This window comes from Panthera uncia, assembly GCF_023721935.1.
Source record: "Panthera uncia isolate 11264 chromosome B2 unlocalized genomic scaffold, Puncia_PCG_1.0 HiC_scaffold_24, whole genome shotgun sequence".
In the NCBI taxonomy this organism is placed as follows: domain Eukaryota; kingdom Metazoa; phylum Chordata; class Mammalia; order Carnivora; family Felidae; genus Panthera; species Panthera uncia.
This window is the reverse complement of record NW_026057580.1, coordinates 101,907,014-101,927,855: the sequence shown is the minus strand read 5'-3', so window position 1 is coordinate 101,927,855 and position 20,842 is coordinate 101,907,014. Positions and strand designations below refer to the sequence as shown.

The 20,842-nt window shown below is 46.7% G+C and overlaps 1 protein-coding gene across 3 annotated transcripts in view; it reads right to left on the bottom strand.

The window, feature by feature from the left end:
- The window catches only part of SASH1 (SAM and SH3 domain containing 1), a 312,995-nt gene that overhangs the window by 144,888 nt on the left and 147,265 nt on the right, over window positions 1-20,842 (bottom strand). For all 3 annotated transcript variants that reach the window (XM_049654504.1, XM_049654503.1, XM_049654500.1), the window contains exon 2: window positions 2,152-2,280. In XM_049654504.1, the coding sequence (XP_049510461.1) occupies window positions 2,152-2,280 (129 nt within the window). The remainder of the gene's footprint in view (window positions 1-2,151; window positions 2,281-20,842) is intronic.

Sequence of the window (20,842 nt, the reverse complement as noted above, 5' to 3'; positions counted from 1 at the left end):
AGAGTTCAGCTCAACTTTTACGTCGTCGTTCCGCTGCCATCTTGCCCCCCCAAAAGTCTTTTCTCATTAACTATGCCCCAAAAGAAGAGCCTAATTAATTTTAATCGAGTCTTCTCCCACGTGAGGTTACTTTTGTTAAGAAAAGGAAACGGCTCCCTCTCTCCCTGCCCCTCCCCAACTTGTCTCTCTCTCTCAAAATTAAACATTAAAAAAAAATTAAAAAAGGAAAAGCGGGGGGAGGGGAGGCGCCTGGGTGGCTCAGTCGGTTAAGCGTCCAACTTTGGCTCAGGTCATGATCTCACAGTTTGTGGGTTCAAGCCCGCATCGGCCTCTGTGCTGATGGCTCGGATCCTGGAGCCTGCTTTGGACTCTGTGGCTCCCTCTCTCTCTGCCCCTCCCCAACTTGTGCTCTGTCTCTCTCTCTCTTAAAAACAAACACTAAAAAATATTTGAAAAAAAGGAAACAACCCTGCCATTCACACATGCCAGAGGACAAAGTTATAAGAAAGACGGCCTTGGCAATGATGTCGTCTGTGCCTGCCTGGGCCACAGAGTCAGGCTCCCAGGACAGTGGCTCTTGGCCCCCAACCGATGCTTCTCGGGCTCAATCAACTCGATTATACTCTTACCACCACTGCCAACAACTCGGTGAACAAAAAGGAAAAAGAATCAATAATTATCTGACAGTCATATGCTGTTACTCCTGACCTAAGGAATCTTCACTTAGGTTGAATTAGGGAAAGAAATTAAAATACACAGGAATGCCAGAGTCCTACTGTAGAAGTGAATCACGCCCCTTTGTAGAATAACTGAGGTGCCTAAACTAGTTGTTGGGTCCATTATATAATAGGTCCTTTATAACATAAAAGGAATTACTAATTAAAGAACGATCTGTTCTTAGTTTCTTAATTATTGCTTTTTTTTTAATTCCTACCCTAAGCAGATTTATGAAAATTTAAAAAAAAAAAAAGGATACAAGTGAATCAGCAGTTTTCAAACTTTTTTTTAAAGGCAGAGAGAATCTTATTCACAACAGATCCATAGAGGCCCCTTCTCCCCTCCAAAATCTAGAAGATGATCAAAAAGGAGTTGACCTGGATGTGGAGACATGGAGAGTTCTGCCTCCCCTTCCTGAAGGGGTCACCACAGTGAAATAAAACAATCTGAAAAGCACCGAATCACAAGGAACCCAAATAGGATGTATGACGAAAATTTAAATTAACAAATGCAGAAGCTTCAGTAAGATCTGTTGCAGCAAATGTACTACCTGGAAACACTAGCACACATGTAGATTACAGAGAGAGACCTAAGCTATTTATTTACTTATCTGTCAAATGCAAGTTTAAATGTCGCACTAACCCTACATAAAGGTCTTCACAAAAACAGCCGAATGAATTTCGACACCTCAGTGAGAGAGCGGAGCCGTGGAAAACGGTGATTATGAAGAGGTCTTAATGACATGGAGGAACTATAATAAAATATTAAATAAAAAGGCAAGAATTATATTGCTGATATAAAAACACACTGAGCAGAGATCTGCTAAAATACCAGCATGCTAATTACCAGGTGAGAGATGAGGGTGGTTTCTGGCTGCTTTAAATTTTATTCTTCAAAAAAAAAAAAAAGAAAAAAAAAAAAAAGGAAGGGAGCAAAGGACAGAAGGAAAGACCTACCCTCGACATTCTTTGGGCTTAGAGTCCATGAAAATGTAGCGTACACTGGCCAGGAGTAAAAACATTCCTTTTACTTAAGTTAAAAAATAAAATCTAGCCTTTTAACGAATACAAATATTCGGTCATGCTGCCCCAGCCAATATGCATTTATTTGGTCACCACAGAACTGGGTGATTAATCTTCTGGGACCTGAACTTTTTACCCCAAACTAGGGCAGCAGCCTGCAGACAGACGGTCCAGGCACAAGGAAGCCGGTCAGAGGGTCCGAGAGGGGGCGCTGGACCGGACCCCGGGAGGGGGTTCTGGACTGGGAGGGGGCGCTGGACCGGGAGGGGGCGCTGGGCCGGGTGGGGGCGCTGGACCGGGAGGGGGCGCTGGACCGGGAGGGGGCGCTGGATCGCGAGGGGGCGATGGACCGGGAGCAGGACACCGAGCGGCCCCGCCAGGCAGCAGCGTCCTCCCCGTGCCGCCCACTCACCACGTCCAGGTCCTGGGAGACCCTCCGCTTCCGCAGCTCCTCCATCCTCTCGCAGACATCGGAGAAACAGGTGTTGTAATAGTCTGCATACTGCTGCGCCAGGTCATCGATGTTTCCCAGGGAGCCGTCCTGAGGGCGAGGCGGGCAGCAGGAGAAAAAAACAGGAAAACAACAAAGGCGGTGAGTACACCGGCACGAAGACCTACAGCTTTTGGTGCCCCTCCCCCCAGCATTTACACTAAGAACGGCCGGTATTCGTTAAGTGGGGAGTATGGGCGCCACCTCCAAATCCTCCGGTCAGCTATGGACACGGGGGACACAGGAACTATGTGCTCGCCTTTACAGTAACTCAGAGAAGGTGAGTGCCCACCGGGTCTAGGGCTAACAAGCAAAGAAGGCAGAACTCCAACCCAGGACTGCCGGCGGCCAAGGCCGCGGTCTGAAACCCACACGTCTGCCCGCCTGGCAGGGCTAAGAAACCCCCAGGCGGGCACCTTCAGAAGAGGCACTGTCGGGGCAAGAGGCTCCCCGAAGCCCCATCCGTGGCTGCACCAGAGCCTCCTTAGAAGTCCCGACGCCAGGACCCCACTCCGGGGAATTCTGATTGCGAGCGGAGGGCTGAGGACCCGTGAGGGACGCCGCCTCCGAACCACACCTGTGCCTCCCTGAGACCCTTGAAAAGAAAAAAAAAAACCCTATTCCTTGAGTTATTCCAAGTACACAAGCGAGAAGCACACACGTTAACAAATTCACCTAAAGAAGGAACAGGTCTGTGGCCCCGGCAGCCGCTCCGGAGCCCACGTTCCTGAGTTCACACTCAGCTCAGCGGCCGCTCACAATTCAGGGGCCTGAGGCGTGTTTCCTAAGCTCTGGGAACTCTGGAATAGCACGGATAACCTCTGGACGGATAACCTCCGGTAACACCGGAATAGTACGGAACCTATCTCCCCAGGAGAAGCGGTGAAGTAACATGGTCCACCTGGCACACAGTAAGTGCTCAAAACTTGCTTAGCTACTCATGTTCACTACAAGAGAATGTTTCAGACTATAGTCTTCCTTTAGCGCAGTCGAGGCCTCGAATGCGTGTCTGAACACATACATACGGAGGACACACACTGCATACATTTGTCAGTTATGCCATTTCTTCATAAAGACATTTGCCCTCCCCTGTTTACCTCCCGACGTGTCCTTTCTTCGGTAAGAATAAATGGCCCTACCAAGCCAACCAAGGAAACGCAACTTTCAGGGAGCCTAGAAGGTGCACACGCTTTCCATTTTACGGTCCACAGCCCTGTCTCAACACGCAAACACACTCAGATGCTGGTGGGGTTGGGGAAGTTAAGAGTTCTCCCAAAGCCTTTCCGCGAAAGACCTTCAGGCCTTGTCAGGAGGCCTGGGTCAGAGCGATCACCTCTATCCCGCGTCTGCACTTACTGATCTTATGCAACCCACGTACAGGAGAAACAGAAATGAAAAGAAATGATATTTTAGAAAAAAACCTCTCCCTCCCCCCCACCCCAAGAAAATGTTCTCCTTTGAGGTAATCGTGTCCAAGTCCCCAGGACAGATCTAGGAAGGAGACGTTTGAGCATTTGAACATGTCTGGGCAAAAGTCATTCCTTCATTTGGTCGTCCGTCCGTCTCAGACAACAAGCTGGACAGACACAGAGGCTCTGGGGGCCTAGCCTCCTATTCATTGTGTTTACCGTCAAGTTTCCAAGAGGGAAGTAATATCGGTCAAGGCAGAAATCTGCTGCTGGGCCTCTGAGGAAAGGCCCAGAGGTGGTCAGCCTGCTGGTCTCTGCTTTCCTGCTGTCAGCAAAGGAAACTGCCTGAAACCAGAATCACTCAGGGGGGAGGAAGCCAAGCCAGAGTATCTTAAAGTGAGGTTTCTGAAATCTGGCATGATGAATCAAATTATGATCCTAAGGTTTGTCCTGACTCGCCTCGGCCCTACGACATGTACCCCGTGGGCCACAGCACGGAAACCCACAACCCCCTGGCGGGTTTTCTCATCTGTTTCCCCACTTTGCCCAATCTGCCATCGACCCCGCCACCGAAGTGACCTTGCTAAACAGATCTGACTGGCTTCCCCTCCTCGGAGAATCCCCCATGCCACCCCATCACCCAGCTGAAAAAATAAACCCCCGCCTTGCCAGCCCAGCTCTCAGGGCCTTTCACCTCACCTCTGCTCCCCAGTCGGGCCCCGATGAGGAAGGAGCTGAGAGAGCCACTGCCTGCGAGGCCCAGAGGAGCCAGAGAGAAGCAAGCAGCTTCCTACAACGACCACTTTCCCCTTGGAGCAGGCCCTCTCCCACCCCACACACACCTCAGGCCCAACACCTGAACTGAGTTCTGACCACCAACTACTACTCACAGCCAGGACTATGGGAGCAAAGTGCCCGCTGAAGCATGGGCTTGAGTCCGCAGCTGCGGGGCCGGCTGCCTTCTATTAACCCAGCATTTTTGCTTAAACTTCAAAGAAACAAAGTCCTCATGGTCCCCCTACTCTTCAAGATCCTCATATTTCCTTAGTCCCCGCCCCCGGTACATACTGGGAAGGACCAAGGAGCTCCCTTCAAAGCACGTGTTGGAAGGTGGGGGGAAACAGGGTTTATAGCCATATCACCTGAGGACCCATTCTTATGAGTTACTGCCTGGATTCTGCCACTGCCCACAACAGCTGGGGCCCCTGAAGTCCTGGGGCCCTTCAGAGTTATGTCAAGTCTATCAAGAGTATGAGGCTATCCTGTCTCCATCCAGAAACTTCCACCTTCATCCATCCAGGAAGGGAAACATACCTGTCGCCTTTGACCAACTACAAAACCTGTATCTTCTAATACCTGAGTGAACTTGTTAAAGCCCGTAGAGGTTACAGCTACGCACTTTCCTATAGCTTGCCGTTCTTAAATGAAAATTTCTCTCCCTCCCTCCCCCCGCCGCCCGGCCCCATCACAGAGGCACTAAGAATTGTACTGTTTTAGCCAAGGCACTCCGACCTTGAATTCTGGCTTCTCAAAAAACAGCCAGTCGAACCGTACAACTTAACACGATCACCGGTTTTCTTGGATCAGTCAAGTCCACTCCAAAAAAGTTCGTAAGCCATTATTTACATAGCTTTTTTTCAAATCACTTCCCCACCCCTCCTTTTTCCTAGCAATACCTTCAACATCAACTGTTCGGTTCTCAAGTTTCCAAGCTGCCGATCAGACGTGTTCTTTGCCACTAGTGAAAAAGTTTAAGTCCCTATCCCTCAGCCCAGATCACCCCAAATTCCCCAGTAACGCCGGGGCCTGGAAAAGATATGAGAAAAAAGGCGGCTGTTCAACTCAACCCAGGCCAAAGACAGCAAACACTTGACACCCTGAAGCATGTGGCAACGTCCGACCCGGACTTGGGGCCCGGCAGACAATGATTTAGAGCGGTGTGGCACAGCTGCCCCTGTGTTTTCCCAAATCACTTTCCAGATGTGCAGTAAGTCCCCAAAATTTCCACTTTCAGCAGCCTTGGTGATGTAAGTGCCAAGAGAGGCAAAAGAATAAAAGAACGGGATTTTAAAAAGTAGGTCTTGTCTGCCATCCCCAGGAAGGAATCCTGTTTGCCCCAATCAGATGGAACCAATGAACCACGAGACGATGTTCTCTTCCTCCACTCAAAACCCATGCTCTTTCCGGACTATCTGGAAACCTTGGCATCATTTCCGCCCAACTTGTTCTTGAGATAGCGCAGACCTATTCGGTGAAAACATTTGCTTCTGGGCGCCTGGGTGGCTCCGTCGGTGAAGCGTCCGACTTCGGCTCGGGTCACGATCTCATGGTTCGCGGGTTCGAGCCCCGCGTCGGGCTCTGTGCTGACAGCTCGGAGCCTGGAGCCTGCTTCAGGTTCTGTGTCTCCTTTCTCTGCCCCTCCCCTGCTTATTCTCTCTTTCTCTCAAAAATAGAGGTTAAAAAAATAAAACCATCAAAATATTTCCATATTAGGCTGTAGGGAATTTAACCGATGCAGCTGATGTTAATACCACCACACCTAATGCATCTTTCTTTCTGGAATGTGAGGTTATGTCTGACCCAACACCCACAGTGCTCATGTCAAGAGGCACTCAAGTTGCAAAATAGTAAACGCTCTCTATGCTCATTCTAACAGATACAATTATTAAAATACTGCAATCGATTTCTTTTTAAACTTCTATTTCTCTTAAGGTGTTCAAGGTTTCTGCTCTAGAGTCATTGCTCGCCTAATTTGTCTCATTTCTTATTTTTCGCCTTTGGTTCTCATGCGTGAGGCTGAAGGAATATGGGTTCAAGTTTAGGAACAGGGGGAAATCTTATTTCCTCCAAAGAATTTAAGTAAATTATGAAAATGTGTCACCCGATCTTTTTGTAAGAATTTCCCCATATGCAGCTAAAAAGAAAAGAAAAGGAAGAAAACCCATGCAAATTCAAGTTCTCTTTCCTTTTCTTCCTGCAAAACCAGGCCACGGCATCTTTCCCATATGACCATCCACTTCAATTGGTATGGATTTAAACTGGGTCGGTGGTCTCACTACCCAGGGCAGGTCAACAGAAGACGGACCCTGTGCAATCTTCCCACGAAGCCACTGCACACCAAACACTCATCTTTTATGCAGCCAACATAAAAATGCAGAGATACGGGGCATTTGTACCCAACAACTCAGATGGGGGCGGGGGGGGGGGACTGCTGTCGCAATTAAGGAGAAAAGAAGCAGCACTGTTCTCGTAACGACTGACTTAGCAGTCTTTTCTGATCTTTAACCCAACGTACTTCTGTCTCTGGAAAATGTAAAAACTCAAAGTACTATGAAAACAGAAAGCATCTGTATCGTTAACTTTGGTTATTTTTGCTCTCTTCTTTCCCAGATGTCGTTTATGGTGTAGGGTATCCTGACAGGCTTATGGAGGGGAAAAAAAAAAGAAGACAAAAGTCCTGAAAACACCCAGAAATACAATGTAATCTGTGCTGTTGTATGCAGATCGCATGCAAATGAATGCAAATGAACCTGTAATCCTGCTATTTTTCTGTATCTATAAAGACAGAGCCCCAAGGGAAAACTCCAAGTGTTGCTCTGAATCCTCAACGTTGAGGGGAAGAAAGAGAACAGACTCCTGGCTCATTTATTTAGTGTGTCTCTACCTTTTTTGGTCTATAATAATAAGTATATATACATTTTGAATAATATAAATTATACGTTCTATTTACATTGCTCCTTGTTGTTCTGGAGAGGGGTGGAGCTGAATATATCAGTATTCAGTCCCCGACAAGCTAAGTCCACTGGAAGAAATCACTGCAATAACAACGCAGCCCGATTTCCTGAATGACTTTCACTCTGTGTTTTCATTCTTTTTTTTTTTTTTTTAACATTTATTTATTTTTGAGAGACAGAGAGAGACAGCGTGAGCAGGGGAGGGGCAGAGAGAGAGTGAGCAGGGGAGGGGCAGAGAGAGAGGGAGACACAGAATCGGAAGCAGGCTCCGAGCTGTCAGCACAGAGCCCGATGTGGGGCTCGAGGGCTCGAACCCATGAACTGTGAGATCATGACCTGAGCCGGAGTTGGACCCTTAACCGACTGAGCCACCCAGGCGCCCCTCTGCGTTTTCCTTCTTAATTAGCTTCTTTAAAGATTTGGAGGTGATAAATGCTTTCAGCATCCGTTCCGGTGAAATTGTTGCCGCCATAGAAAAGACTTTAATTCTGGTTTCCTCATTCGGCCTCACTGCATCTGTGAGGCTCCCGGCACTAGCTCGCTTACCCCCATCCTGCCATGTCATTCGTGGAGAGAGTCACTGAATATGCCATGATCTCGAATATTTTTCTCTGAGGTATGTCGCTCCTAGCATTTCTGCAGATGGTCTGGGCGGGAATACAGTTTGTCTCAGGAAGAAGTTTTTTTACACAGGACAACCAAAAACATACACTAAAGGGACCGTATTAGGTCATGCTGGTGGTGATGAAAAGCCCTGGGGGGCGGGGGTGGGGGGGCACACCCACGTGGCAGGTGGCTGGAGGGCTGACTTCACATTTCCACTCCCCCTCTCCAGAACACCCTAGACCTTGCCAGGCCCTCTAATTCTTGCCTTGGCAAATATAACCTTGGTGCCCCAGGCCCCCACTATTCTGCACAGAGGTCTCTGCTTAGCATAAACCCAGCCCTGGGGAAGGAAGGCCTCAGGCAGGCAGCACTGAGGCTCCCTCCCTCCCAGCACTCTCTCAACAACTGCTTCTAAGGAAGTGGCCTTCACAGGCCTGAGGAAAAACACCAAAAACAAAACCAACAGACACACACACAAAATGCAAAACGAAAACCAAACAACAACAAAAACTAGGGCATGGGACATCTTTGACAGAATTATTTATAAACGACTTACAACTCTAAGTACTTATTAATATAGACTACATCTATTTACATTAAAAATGGACACGGGGCGGGGGAGTGGCAGCGCCTGGGTGGCTCAGTCTGTTAAGCATCCGACTTGGGCTCAGGTCATGATCTCCCGGTTCGTGGGTTCGAGCCCCGCCTCGAGCTCTGTGCTGACAGCCCAGAGCCTGGAGCCTGCTTTGGATTCTGTGTCTCCCTCTCTCTCTGGCCCTCCCCAATTCGTTCTCTAAAAATAAATAAACGTTTTTCTAAAAAATGTACTGCCAGAATCTCACACAAACTAGGAATCCCTAGTTATCAACTCAGAAGGAATTTGAAAAGCTCGGTCTAAGTAGGAAAACTCCGTTTCCTGACCATAGAGAGGAGCAGCTACAACAAAATGGGATTAAAAAGGCCTCCTCTGTATCCCTCATGGGGAGGGTGTGCTGGATCTCTGATGTCACATTAATGATCAGGTACGATGAAGAAAGTGATCAAGGCTATAAAATTAATATGCGTTTCAATCATCAATACCTAATACAGTATCCCATCAATTCCAATAATATTTATTGAACACCTAGGACACTCCAGACGCTACACTAGGTGCAAAATATTCAATGTAAAATCAAGAAACACGGATGTTTATTATTAACAGAAAAGCAAAGTATGCTTTTTAGTTTATTTTAATGTAGTCATATGGTTAAGTCATGGAAATCTGTTGAAGGGGTTTACTAGACTGTGCTCGGTGTAAGGTCTTTTTGGAATTAAAGACTCTGGAAGATCTAATTTGCTGAGCTATCATCGGCACAAAAGAACATGTCACAGGAACCTTCAGAACTTGAAATTGAAGGGAAGTGACTGGAACGTTGACAATTTGTTAAAAAAAAAAAAAAAAAAAAAAATTCCGGTATAGATTCACTCTCAAAATGGGCATGTGGAATTAGCAGATGGCAATTTCGGACTGAACTCATTTCTCATTTCTAAACTGCCCTGAGCTTAATAGAATCATAGATTTGGAAAGAACAGCAGAGTGAGCTAGCTGGGTGGCAATGAACGAGCTAGTTTGGTGGAAATGAAGTCACAATTTCTGACCATATTCACAGATTTTGATGAGTATGAATCACACTTGACAGTTTCTCTGGCTGCCTTCGGCACATGATCATGAGGGTATGAGCATTCTCAAGCATTTGGCCAGTCAGGATCTGATGCCGGGTTTAAAAAAAGTGACCTATAATATTCTGAGCCATTTGGAAATGAATATATTAATCTCACAACAATCCTCAAATTTCTGGTTATGTTGTTAAACCTTGTACAATATTTGAGGGTTTCCCATATTTTAAGAAAACGGTATTCTGCCATGGCTTGCAGAGTCGGGTGGCGGGGGGTGATAACACAGGAGTCAGAACTGGATTTGACCATGGTTGATTTCCATGGAATGCACTTAAGGAAGGCTAAGAGAGATTGAGAGGTCATGGTGACCTGATCAAAACTGACAACAGGCATCATGCCTGTAACCATTCACTGTTATAGAACCAGCGTTGAGTTGCCGAAGTTCTAGATTTTTAAGAACTGGTAGGTAATGCCTACAGGGCGTTATCAAGAAAATTCACATGGCTATAGCAAGCCTGAGGACACCGCTCAGATGGCCTGTACTTTACTAAAGTACGTGGGTGCCCCCTTATACTGTGATAAGTTCTCAAAACTCTCATCCACCTCCTTAGCTGCCGACAGCTGCCCACGCCTCCTTTTCCTGGGTACTCAGTGTGAACTCTCCAACCCCCCAAACTTTCGTTCCTGATTCCAGTATTCCAGAGATTAGCATCAACCAGTTCCACGGATGCCAGACTCTCAGGAGTCATTCACTTACCCCCAAAGGAAGAGATCACTATGACTAATATAACTTAAATTATACTAATGTGTCATACATAAGTCGATGTTAGTATAACATGTCTTCTCTAATATCTCTCCTAGTCTCAAGGGTCTCAAAATGTCTCTCCATGTTCATCCGAGCAGTGTTCACGCCTTGGACAGAACTCCCCAAGCTACTTACCCTCTCTCCAATCTCATCTCATTTGCAACCCACTCTATGCGCCATGCCCACTGTCACTTTTCAAATATAAATCTTGAGAACTTTAACGTTTTTATTTATTTTTGAGACAGAGGGAGACACAGCATGAACGGGGGAGGGGCAGAGAGAGAGGGAGACACAGAATGGAAGCAGGCTCCAGGCTCTGAGCCATCAGCCCAGAGCCCGACGCGGGGCTCGAACTCACAGACCGTGAGATCGTGACCTGAGCCGAAGTCGGACGCCCAACCGACTGAGCCACCCAGGCGCCCCAAATCTTGAGAACTTTAAAATGTCTCCCAGGGAGGATTTGACAGCGTTGGTCTGTTGGATACAAAACAAGCACCTTTTTACCTGGAACTGCCTGTCTTTATAGACTTGCTCCCATGGTTCCACCTCCCTATCCATATACCAGTTTGGGCCAGATCAAACCAGTACAGGCAGCAGCACCGTATCATCAGCGCTCCTCCTTGTGGCTTCTTCTGCCCGGACCCGCTTTCGCCCTACTGACCCTACAGACGGCAGCCCATCCTTCACAATGGGCCGTGAATGGCACGTGACCGGCACGTGACCTTCCCACTGCGTCACTGTAAATCACACATTCCACCTGCAAATGGAATGGCCTGATGTCTGCGATCTGCTTCAAAGTCAAGGAGGGAGAGGAAAAAAGTGGGAGCAGACATGGACGAAACAAGACTGGCAGTGACTGATTAATGGTAGTGCTGGAATATGGGGCTTCTTTAAAATATGCTAATGTTGTATATATTTGAAATTTTCTATTTTAGGACATCTTTGAAAAGTGACTTTTACTTAATTTACATGGTTGTTATCCCCGGACTTTAAACTCCTTGAAGGTGGAACTGGGTCTTACTCATTTTTGCAACCTCAGCACCTAACACCATCACAATGATACTTAGCAATCACCTAAGAAGTGTCTATCGAAGGAAGAAGGAAGGAAGGAAGGTCAGTAGAGCTGATCTCCTTGCTTCCTGAGGGTCTCATAACATTCATTCAGGATTTTCATATATAATGGTGAGATTGTAGTCTCAGTCTCTGGCCCCACCAACCTTACAATAGCAATTGAGTCCACTGAGTGAGACAATCAAACGTGAAATACATCGTTAGAAATAACAACACATAAGGAATGAGGAGAGCGGGTGGGAAATACATTTCCAGGCAGAAGGCACCACAAATATAATTCCTCTGAGTCAGGAGACAGTCTACCTAACCTGTTCCAAGAGGAAAAGCTACCCAGGTGGCTGAAGATTTGGTGCAGAGGTGTGGCAGGACGGGAGTCAGGAGAGAAGAAGAAGAAGGAAACCCAGGTTGAGGATTCTTCATGTGCAGAAATGATTTCTGATTATTTCCACTTACTGCTGATAATTCTCAGCACGTTGACGGTCATGGATCTTGTTGGAATCCAATGGAAGATCCTTATACCAGGAAGATTAACAAGAAAGTTCCGCAGTGCAATGGGCCCAAGGTCACTACAGGCTGAACGTTCTCCTCACACCCTGACAGAAAAGGCAAGTAAGCGGGGCGCCTGGGTGGCTCAGTGGGTTAAGCATCCGACTTCGGCTCAGGTCATGATCTCGCGGTCCATGGGTTCGAGCCCCGCATCAGGCTCTGTGCTGACAGCTCGGAGCCTGGAGCCCACTTCTGATTCTGTGTCTCCCTCTCTCTCTCTCTGCCCGTCCCCCACTCATGCTCTGTCTCTCTCTGTCTCAAGAATAAATGAACATTAAAAAAAAAAAAGAAAAGGCAAGTAAGTATCTCGAAACAAAGACTATATAGAAAGGCACTGAATGTATCAGGAATGTATCCAGTTGAATCCTTTCCATTCAATCCCCAAGGGAGACCAGTAGGAAAACACACCTGGAACGCTGCCAGGTCAGGTGGTATCAAAGAGCAAATACTACAGCAATGCTGAGGCCAAGGAAACGAGCACGTTCCCTTTCTGGGAATGAGCTATGGCCGGCTGAACAGAAACCTGTCTGTTCCTATTTACCTGAGGCTATTTTAGAGCTCTTCGTTCATGTGACACCAATTGGGTCGTTTCTTTCCAAAGTCAAGGAGAAACCAGCTCACCCATTGCCCGGGAAAAACTCCAAGTAATCCAAAAACAGCTCTTCAGTGCACCCCTAACCCTCCTCAAGCGCATTTCCTGACCTAGCTTCTGACATGTGCCCTTTTGTCCATCCCCTTGATCTCACGGACACTCATAACCATCAGTGCTCTAAGGACTTTATTCAGGCACTCAAAGGCCCACTTGTGAATGTGGGGTAAACAGGGAAAATCTGCTGGCTTCATTCTGTGCCCATTCTGACCTGTAACAGAGAGGCAAAAGCAGATGAAGGGAATGTCAGCCGCACAGAATTACTCTTGTTGTCCCAGGCACATAGGTGAGTATTACCTGTATCTACATCTGTGTGTCTGTCCATCTGTGGATGCAACCATATAAAGCAGTACGTGACATGAAGGCCATACTTTTATTTCAATCCTTTGGGAAGGAAAAGTTCTTCCCCAACTACATCATTTCCCCTCAAAGTGATCTCAATTTTCATCATAGGAGATTTTCACCACTGCCAAGAATATAACATGACAGCTCCCTGAAAAAGCATCCTTAGCAATGGATCTCTTCTTACTTGGAGATTAAAGACATCTTGGAGGTTGAGAGTGAAGATTATTTGCTTTGTACCACATCCTTTAGAGAGTTACAATGTGAACTTGACAGGCATGTTATACCTAAAAGGACAAAACAAACAAACAAACAAAAAAACACCACCTAAGATGCATTTACATCATTCTACCAAGCCACTTATCACTAAAATGAAAATGTTCATTTCTTCCAATTTGCTCACAAGCTGAGAATTTACTAACATCACCACTGCCTTTTTCATGACATCTAATGTTTAAAAATTTCTAAGATATACTTTTTAAGTTTATTTATTTGGAGAGAGACAGAGGAAGGAAGCTCAAGCGGGGCAAGAGCAGAGAGAGCCGGGGAGAGAGAATCCCAAGCAGGCTCCACACTGGAGGCACAGAGCCCGACGTGGGGCTCGATCTCACGGGGAGCCGTGAGATCATGACCTGAGCCAAAATCCGGAGTCGGGCACTTGACTGACGGAGCCACCCAGGCTCCCCCATAAACGTTTTTCTTACAGAGCAATTCACTTCTATTGAAGAATGAACGTGTTTAGGTACTTATCAGCCATATCTTGTTTCTTTTAACAGTTTTATAGGTCAGGGTTTGTTGGGACATAGTCCCCTCCTTCCTATCCATGCTCTTAGATTTCTAGACTAGTCACATGTCTACCCCACTTACTCAAACTTTTTCAGGCTTCTCACCTGCTCTATAAAAAAGAGCAATTTCACTTTTTACTCTGTGATGTGGATAAGATACATTTTTATTTTAATTGCCACATAGTGTGGGGGGGGGGAGCCTGAAAACAAAAACAAAAGTCATGAACATAGTTCTAGCAAGTCTCTTAAAGAGTCCCCTCGTTTTTAATGCTGACTGTCAGGATGGGCTGTGTTTTTCCATTGGCAAAGCACAAGTCAACAGCTCTCTTTTACACTGGGAAATCAAACATGCGGCTGCCTCCCATTCACCCCAGGAACCCTGCAACCACAGCAGCCGGAGACATCCTGTTTGAACCTAAGTCTGATCCTGCCGCTCTACTCAGAAGCCTCCAGTCTGCCTCAGAGTAAAGGCCGCAGCCCGCCCCCCCGCCCATGAACTGAAAGGCCCCTGGCACCTGTGCCCCCCCCTTCTCCCGTGCCCCATCTGGAGCCTCTCGGCTCATTGCCTGGCCACACCGACTACCTGGCTTCCCCTCCAGCCCACCAGCTAGCCTGGCCTTGGAGCTGGCTCCTCTCTCCGCCCCGCAGGGCTCTTCCCCCACCTGCCGCAGCGGGGACTGGAAACTCTGCTTCCCAAGCACATCCTATCTACAATGACAACCTCTCAGGCACACACAGTCTCTGACCCCCGTCCTCTGCCTACTCTCTCCTCCTCACCTCTCATCACCTAAAACAGTTTGCATATGGGGCGCCTGGGTGGCTCAGTGGGCTGAACGTCCGACTTCGGCTCAGGCCATGATCTCACGGTTCATGGGTTCAAGGGTGCAAGTCCTGCGTCAGGCTCGCTACTATCTTCACGGAGCCACTTCAGATCCTCTGTCCCTCCCCCTCTCTGCCCTCCTCCACTCACATGCACACGCACTCTCTCTCTTTCTCAAAAACAGTTACAAGAAAATAGAAATAAATAAATAGAAATGAAATTTAAAATAGTTGGCGTGGAACTCGTGTCTGTTTTAGCCCCCTCCCCCAACTAAAGTATAAGGTCCATGAGGGCAGAGAGTTTTCTAAGTTTTGTTCACTGTTCAGGGTTTAGGGCAGCGTCTAGAAGAATCTCGAAACTAATTTACTGAATCAGTGAATGAATCGAAACGATAAAATGATCAATCAGCAAGCACTGTGCCAGGCACTATGCTCAGCCCCTTGGGAAGAGGAATAGAAACAATTTACACGTTGCTTTATGTTTCGGTTTCATGTTCTCTAGGTAATGGACCGACTCTTTGGTTCTCAGACTTGAAAGTAACTGGCAAGGCTTAATTTCTACAACACCCACGACTCCATCATAATTCAAAAAGCCAATATTAACTATGCGCTGCCTTCTTTGTGTGTATCATCCTGTTCTTTGTAGGTTTCAAAAGAAACAAATGGAATATATAGTGCAAGGTGTTAATTACATAAGCTTATTAAAAACAAACTCCTAAGAGGTGTTGGTTTTAACACTTAGCGCTTTTATGTTTATGTAGTTTATTAGTTTTTAAATGTGAGAAAGTCAAATGCAGTAGGCATGATGTTGCACAACAGCCACCACCAAGGGAAAACTATTTCACGCACACATAGACAAGCCTTTTCAAGGGCTGGTTCTAGGCTGCAAGTATGAAAGTGAAAGAACCCGGCAGCAGAAGCAGGTTTTTATAGGACAGTGTTTTCTGAGTTCGGGGTGATGTCGGGCTTCCATATACAGCGTGCAATTACGTAATTTGCAATGTCCGCATTTTCACACAGTCGGAGATGCAGTACTGGTAATATTCCATTTTGTAAAAATGAGTGAGGGCTATTTCGATTCATTCTCTATATCTAGGCCATGAACGACCTAGTCTGCTAACTCTAAATACTTTCCTGTATTGCATTTAAAGAGAATGTTCTGTTATGAATGTTCTGTTAATGAATATCCCAGAACAAGATCTTCTGACCTCTGTCCACAAACCAGGCCATAAATGCAGATAATAAAGATTCTCAAAAGGCCATTAGAGGTAACTGTTCTCCAGCTCCAGGTAATTCACAGCCCTCCTGGTCACAGAAGGCAGGTGTGTTGGGAAAACTGGTGAGTAAGAGGTTCCCCGCCCCCACTGCTGCCTGTCCTTATTTGCGAGCACCATGAACCTGTAAAGCTTCCTCGCTCTGTGCCTAGACTGAGGTCAGACCCTGTTCCCACCTCCCCACACATGAGCGTGGCTGTGGAAGCCTGACATGACTCACAGGCAAAAATGCAGAAAACCCAAATTGATTTTCCATAGAAATAATTCAGGAAATTTCTAAAAAGGTATGCCAATTAACTTCAACCTCACTTCATTTTTTCCAAAACATTTGCCCAGTGACAAGAGGCTCTTCTCTCCCAGCCCCCTCTCCATGCCAACAACACCAGTGAAAGGCATAAAATATGGCAGAAGTAAAAGAATTACAGCCATTCCTGAAAAATATAGTCCATGAGGCTGGCATTCTGACAGCAACATTTAAGAAGACGACCAAGGAGAGATACTAAAGCATGAGGCACTTGCCAATATGTACATCATAGATTTTTTTTCCATTATACACTTTCATTTGTTTCATTCATGAGTGGCAGTCTTCCTTGGAGAATACCTTATTAGGTCGGAACATATTTCTGACAAGAGACCCTAAATATCTCCTAAGCAGAGACAGAATTTAATAGAAGGAAATCAAGATGACACTGTTGAAAGGTAAGAAAAGGAAAAGGCTGGGGGTGCCTGGGTGGCTCAGTAAGTTGAGTGTCCAACTCTAGATTTTGGTTCAGGTCAAGATCCCAGGATCTTGGGATCGAATCCTGAGTCAGGCTCTGCACTGAGTGTGGAGCCTGTTAAGATATTCTCTCTCTCTCTCTCTCTCTCTCTCTCTCCCTCCCTCCCTCTGCCCCTCTCCCCCATTTGTGTGGTCTCTTTCTGTAAAATAAATAGAAGAAAGAAGAAAGAAGAAAAAGAAGACGATGTCGAAGATGAAGATGAAGAAGAAGAAAAAGAAAAGGAAAATTCTGGGATCAAAACATTTTAATCCATTCTATTCAAATATGGAAAACTGAAAGACTAGAAGTCTGGAACTCATGATTCAGAACTTTCCACAGACTACTTCTGTGTGAATTTCCTCCTGATTCGAAATCTTGCCAACTCTCCTTGAACCTCCAATGATAATTACTCACGTAGTTGTTTCTTAGAATTGCGTTGGATTTTGTCCATACCCCACAACTTGTTTTTTAATCAAAGATATTGAGGTGAACTTAAATGACCTCAGAATACTCTGTCTAGGAGACATCGGAAGAATCATTTGATCTCTCCTTACAAACCCTCCTCATGTTCACCTTCCATTTTATAAAAGAGAAAAATGCTGTTTGTTATAAGATACTATTCTACCTACTTTTGTGGAGGATTTCCTTGGTTTTGTTTCTGGGTTCCTTTCTCTTTTTTGGAAAAGGAAGAGGAACAAGCAGTATATGGCATAATTTTTTTTTTATTTTTTTTAATGTTTATTTATTTTTGAGACAGAGCATGAGCAGGGAAGGGGCAGAGAGAGAGAGAGAGACACAGAATGTGAAGCAGGCTCCAGGCTCTGAGCTGTCAGCACAGAGCCCGACGCGGGGGCTCGAACTCACGAACTGTGAGATCATGACCTGAGCCGAAGTCAGATGCCCAACCGACTGAGCCACCCAGGCACCCCTGGCATAATTGTTAATACCCCCCAATCTCTAACCTCAAAGAAGCAAGTTACTAAATTTCCTTGTGCCTTCGAAGTACCTGCCCACAGAGCAATGAGTCCAAATAACAGGGATCAATAATCCACATAGAGCACTCAAAAGAGTATCTGGCACCCAGAACTCAATAAATGATTGCTCTTAACCATTGCCATTGTCACTATCAATACCAATGTTATGGAATATCATGATCAACCCTGGGTTGTCTGGCTGAAAAAATTTTCCTGCGTCATAATGAAATCCCCTTTGTCTAGGTAGAAACAGTTTCAGTGGGTGAAGCAGATAGGACTACAGATAAAATACGTAGAAGCCAAGAAACCCGTGATAAACCCAGCTTCCGAAATGGCTGGCCTTTTTCTCATTCGTAGAAGGGGAATCTATCTGCAGGTATGTCCCTCCTATGCTGTGTATTCCCTCAGGGTTTATGTAGTCACTCTGCCCTCCCTGCATGTATTTGGTCCTGGTTGTCTCACGCACGCACATTCAGGAACTTTCCCCACCATGTATCAGCTCGGCCAGGCCCATGCATGTGCCCTCTCACAATGCAGTACATCTGGAACTCTCTGCAGTGCCTACCACAAGGTCGCACGGGTAGGCATTTCATGAAAGCTCAACAATCTTCCAGACTAACAGCACGGAGCTTCGTGCATCATATGGATGCCGCTAAAATGATTTGCTTTTGTTCTGTTTTTTTTTTTTTAATGTTTTTTTTTTAACATGTATTCTTTTTTTTTTTTTTTTTTTAACAGACAGAGAGACAGAGCGGGAGCAGGGGCGGGGCAGAGAGAGAGAGGGAGACAGGATCCGAAGCAGGCTCCAGGCTCTGAGCTGTCCGCACAGAGCCCCACACGGGGCTCGAACTCACAAACTGCGAGATCATGACCTGAGCCGCAGTTGGAACCTTAACTGACTGAGCCACCCAGGCGCCCTGCTTTTGTTCTGTTTGATTGAATTTGTTGAGTATGCTGACAATAGAATTTGGCGTGCGTGTGTGTGTGTGTGTGTGTGTGCGCGTGCGCACCTGTGCACGTGTGCGTGCATGGGCGTTGGGGAGGTTGATTGGATGAGCTGGGGGAGAAATTGACAAATTGAACATGTACATGCCTATATTGTGTCAGGTTTTCTTGCATGTTATTTCACTTAAAACACACAAGACTTAATGTAGGTTTTACTAAGCATACAACACCAGTGAGGGCATAGACACTCGGGGAGGTGACAGACACATCCGCTGCCACTTGGCTAGTAAAACACAGACCCAGGCTTCAAACCCATGCCTATCTACTCCAAAACCTGACGTCAGCACTTTAGAGTGATGGGCTTATACCAGTTGGGTATATAACAAACCTTAGCTAGCCTTATCGCTTATTTTAAATGATAAAGCCATCTCCTGGGGCCTCCCACAGAAGATGGCCCCTCTTGTGACATTTTTTAAATAAAGATGAGTATTAGTTAGCAGTTCTCCGGAGCTGCAGAAGTGTACAGATGAATAATTCACTCAGCCGCATATGAAGAAACATATACCTGGGTGCTTGGTGAGGCCAAACACGTTGGCACGTCATCCAATCCCTCATTTCTTCCTGAGGCTGGGCCCATGGCTGACCCAAGCCGCTCTCGAGCGGCTGGCCTGTGGCACTGTGGGAAATGCTGGGGGCTTGGAAATGTGGACACAGCCGCTCAGGGGTCCTCTGGGAGGTGTCCCTGCCCCAGCTCTCTACCCCAGTACCGCGTGCGAGAGCATGAAATGGGAAAAAGAAGCCACGTGCCAAGAGGGGCGCAAACCCAATCAATCCCCACCCCAGTGTGGGCAGGAGAGCGGGCCTTGGAACTTACAGACTGGAGAGGGCGTGCCCAGATACAGATCTAGGCTTGACCTCAGCACAGGTCCCGGAGGGCGGGGTGGGGGTGGGGGCCAGCTCCGTGTCACCACATCCTGGTCAACCCTGGCCCACAGTCCACCAGGACAGCTTCCTGAGGAAATCCTGCCTGCTACAGAGAAATAAATGGGTGGCTCAGCCAAAGGATGTAAACAGAAGCAGCGTGTTTTGTTCTGTGTCCCTGCCCACCCGAGCAGGGTCTCCACTGAACAATTTTTTGGCCGCAACACAACTGAAAAGCCAGGCTGAGAAAAAAATAAATGCCAAGCTGAGAGATGGCTTGATTGACTAGGAGTTGGAAGTCAAGAAGGTGCACGGCGTAGGGGTGCCTGGGTGGCTCGGTCGGTCGAGCACCAACTTCGGCTCAGGTCCTGGTATCGAGGTTCGTGAGTTCAAGCCCCACGGTGGATTTGCTGTGGTCAGCGTGGAGCCCGCTTCAGATCCTCTGTGCCCCCCCACCCCCCGCCCTTCCCCTGATTGCACTCTCTCCAAAATAAACAAACATAATAAAAACAAAAAAAGAAAGAAAGAAAGAAAGAAAGAAAGGAAGAAAGAAAGAAAGCGCACAGTCTGACTCAATTGAGGATTGCTGTCAGGACTAAGTTGTTCACACCTAAACTTTCAGCGAAAGTAACAATAATTACGATAAATAGTAAGACACAGCACTCTTTTTCCCCCAAGTTTTTATCTAAATTCTAGTTGGTTAGCATACAGTGTAATATTAGTTTCAGGTGTAGAATTAGTGATTTGATACTTAAGACAACACCCTGTGCTCATCACAAGTGCCCTCCTTAATCCCCATCACCTACTTAAAAACATTTTTTTTTTAACTTTTCTTTATTATTGAGAGACGGAGCGTGAACACGGGAGAGGCAGAGAGAGAGGGAGACACAGAACGGAAGCAGGCTCCAGGCTCTGAGCTGTCAGCACAGAGCCCGACGCAGGGCTCGAACTCACAGAACGGAACATGAGATCATGACCTGAGTTAAAGTTGGACGCCCAACCGACTGAGCCACCCAGGCGCCCCAATCCACACACAGTACTCTTAAGGCATGTTCCTGAGCAAAAGTCAAAAAGCTTGACAGCCCAGAACAAGACTACGCGGGTGCGTACCCACCTGGCTGGGGAGGAAACTCCACATTAGGACCCTGTTCCCTGGTGTCTCCCCTGAACACGTGACAGACACTCAATAAATGTTTAATGAAGATGCCGAGGTAGGAAAATCCCTCCCAGTTGGCTCCACACCCACACATGAGAGTATAGATGTACACCAAGAACATTGCATTAAAAATCGTAAAACAAAAACAAAGGAAAGAGAATGA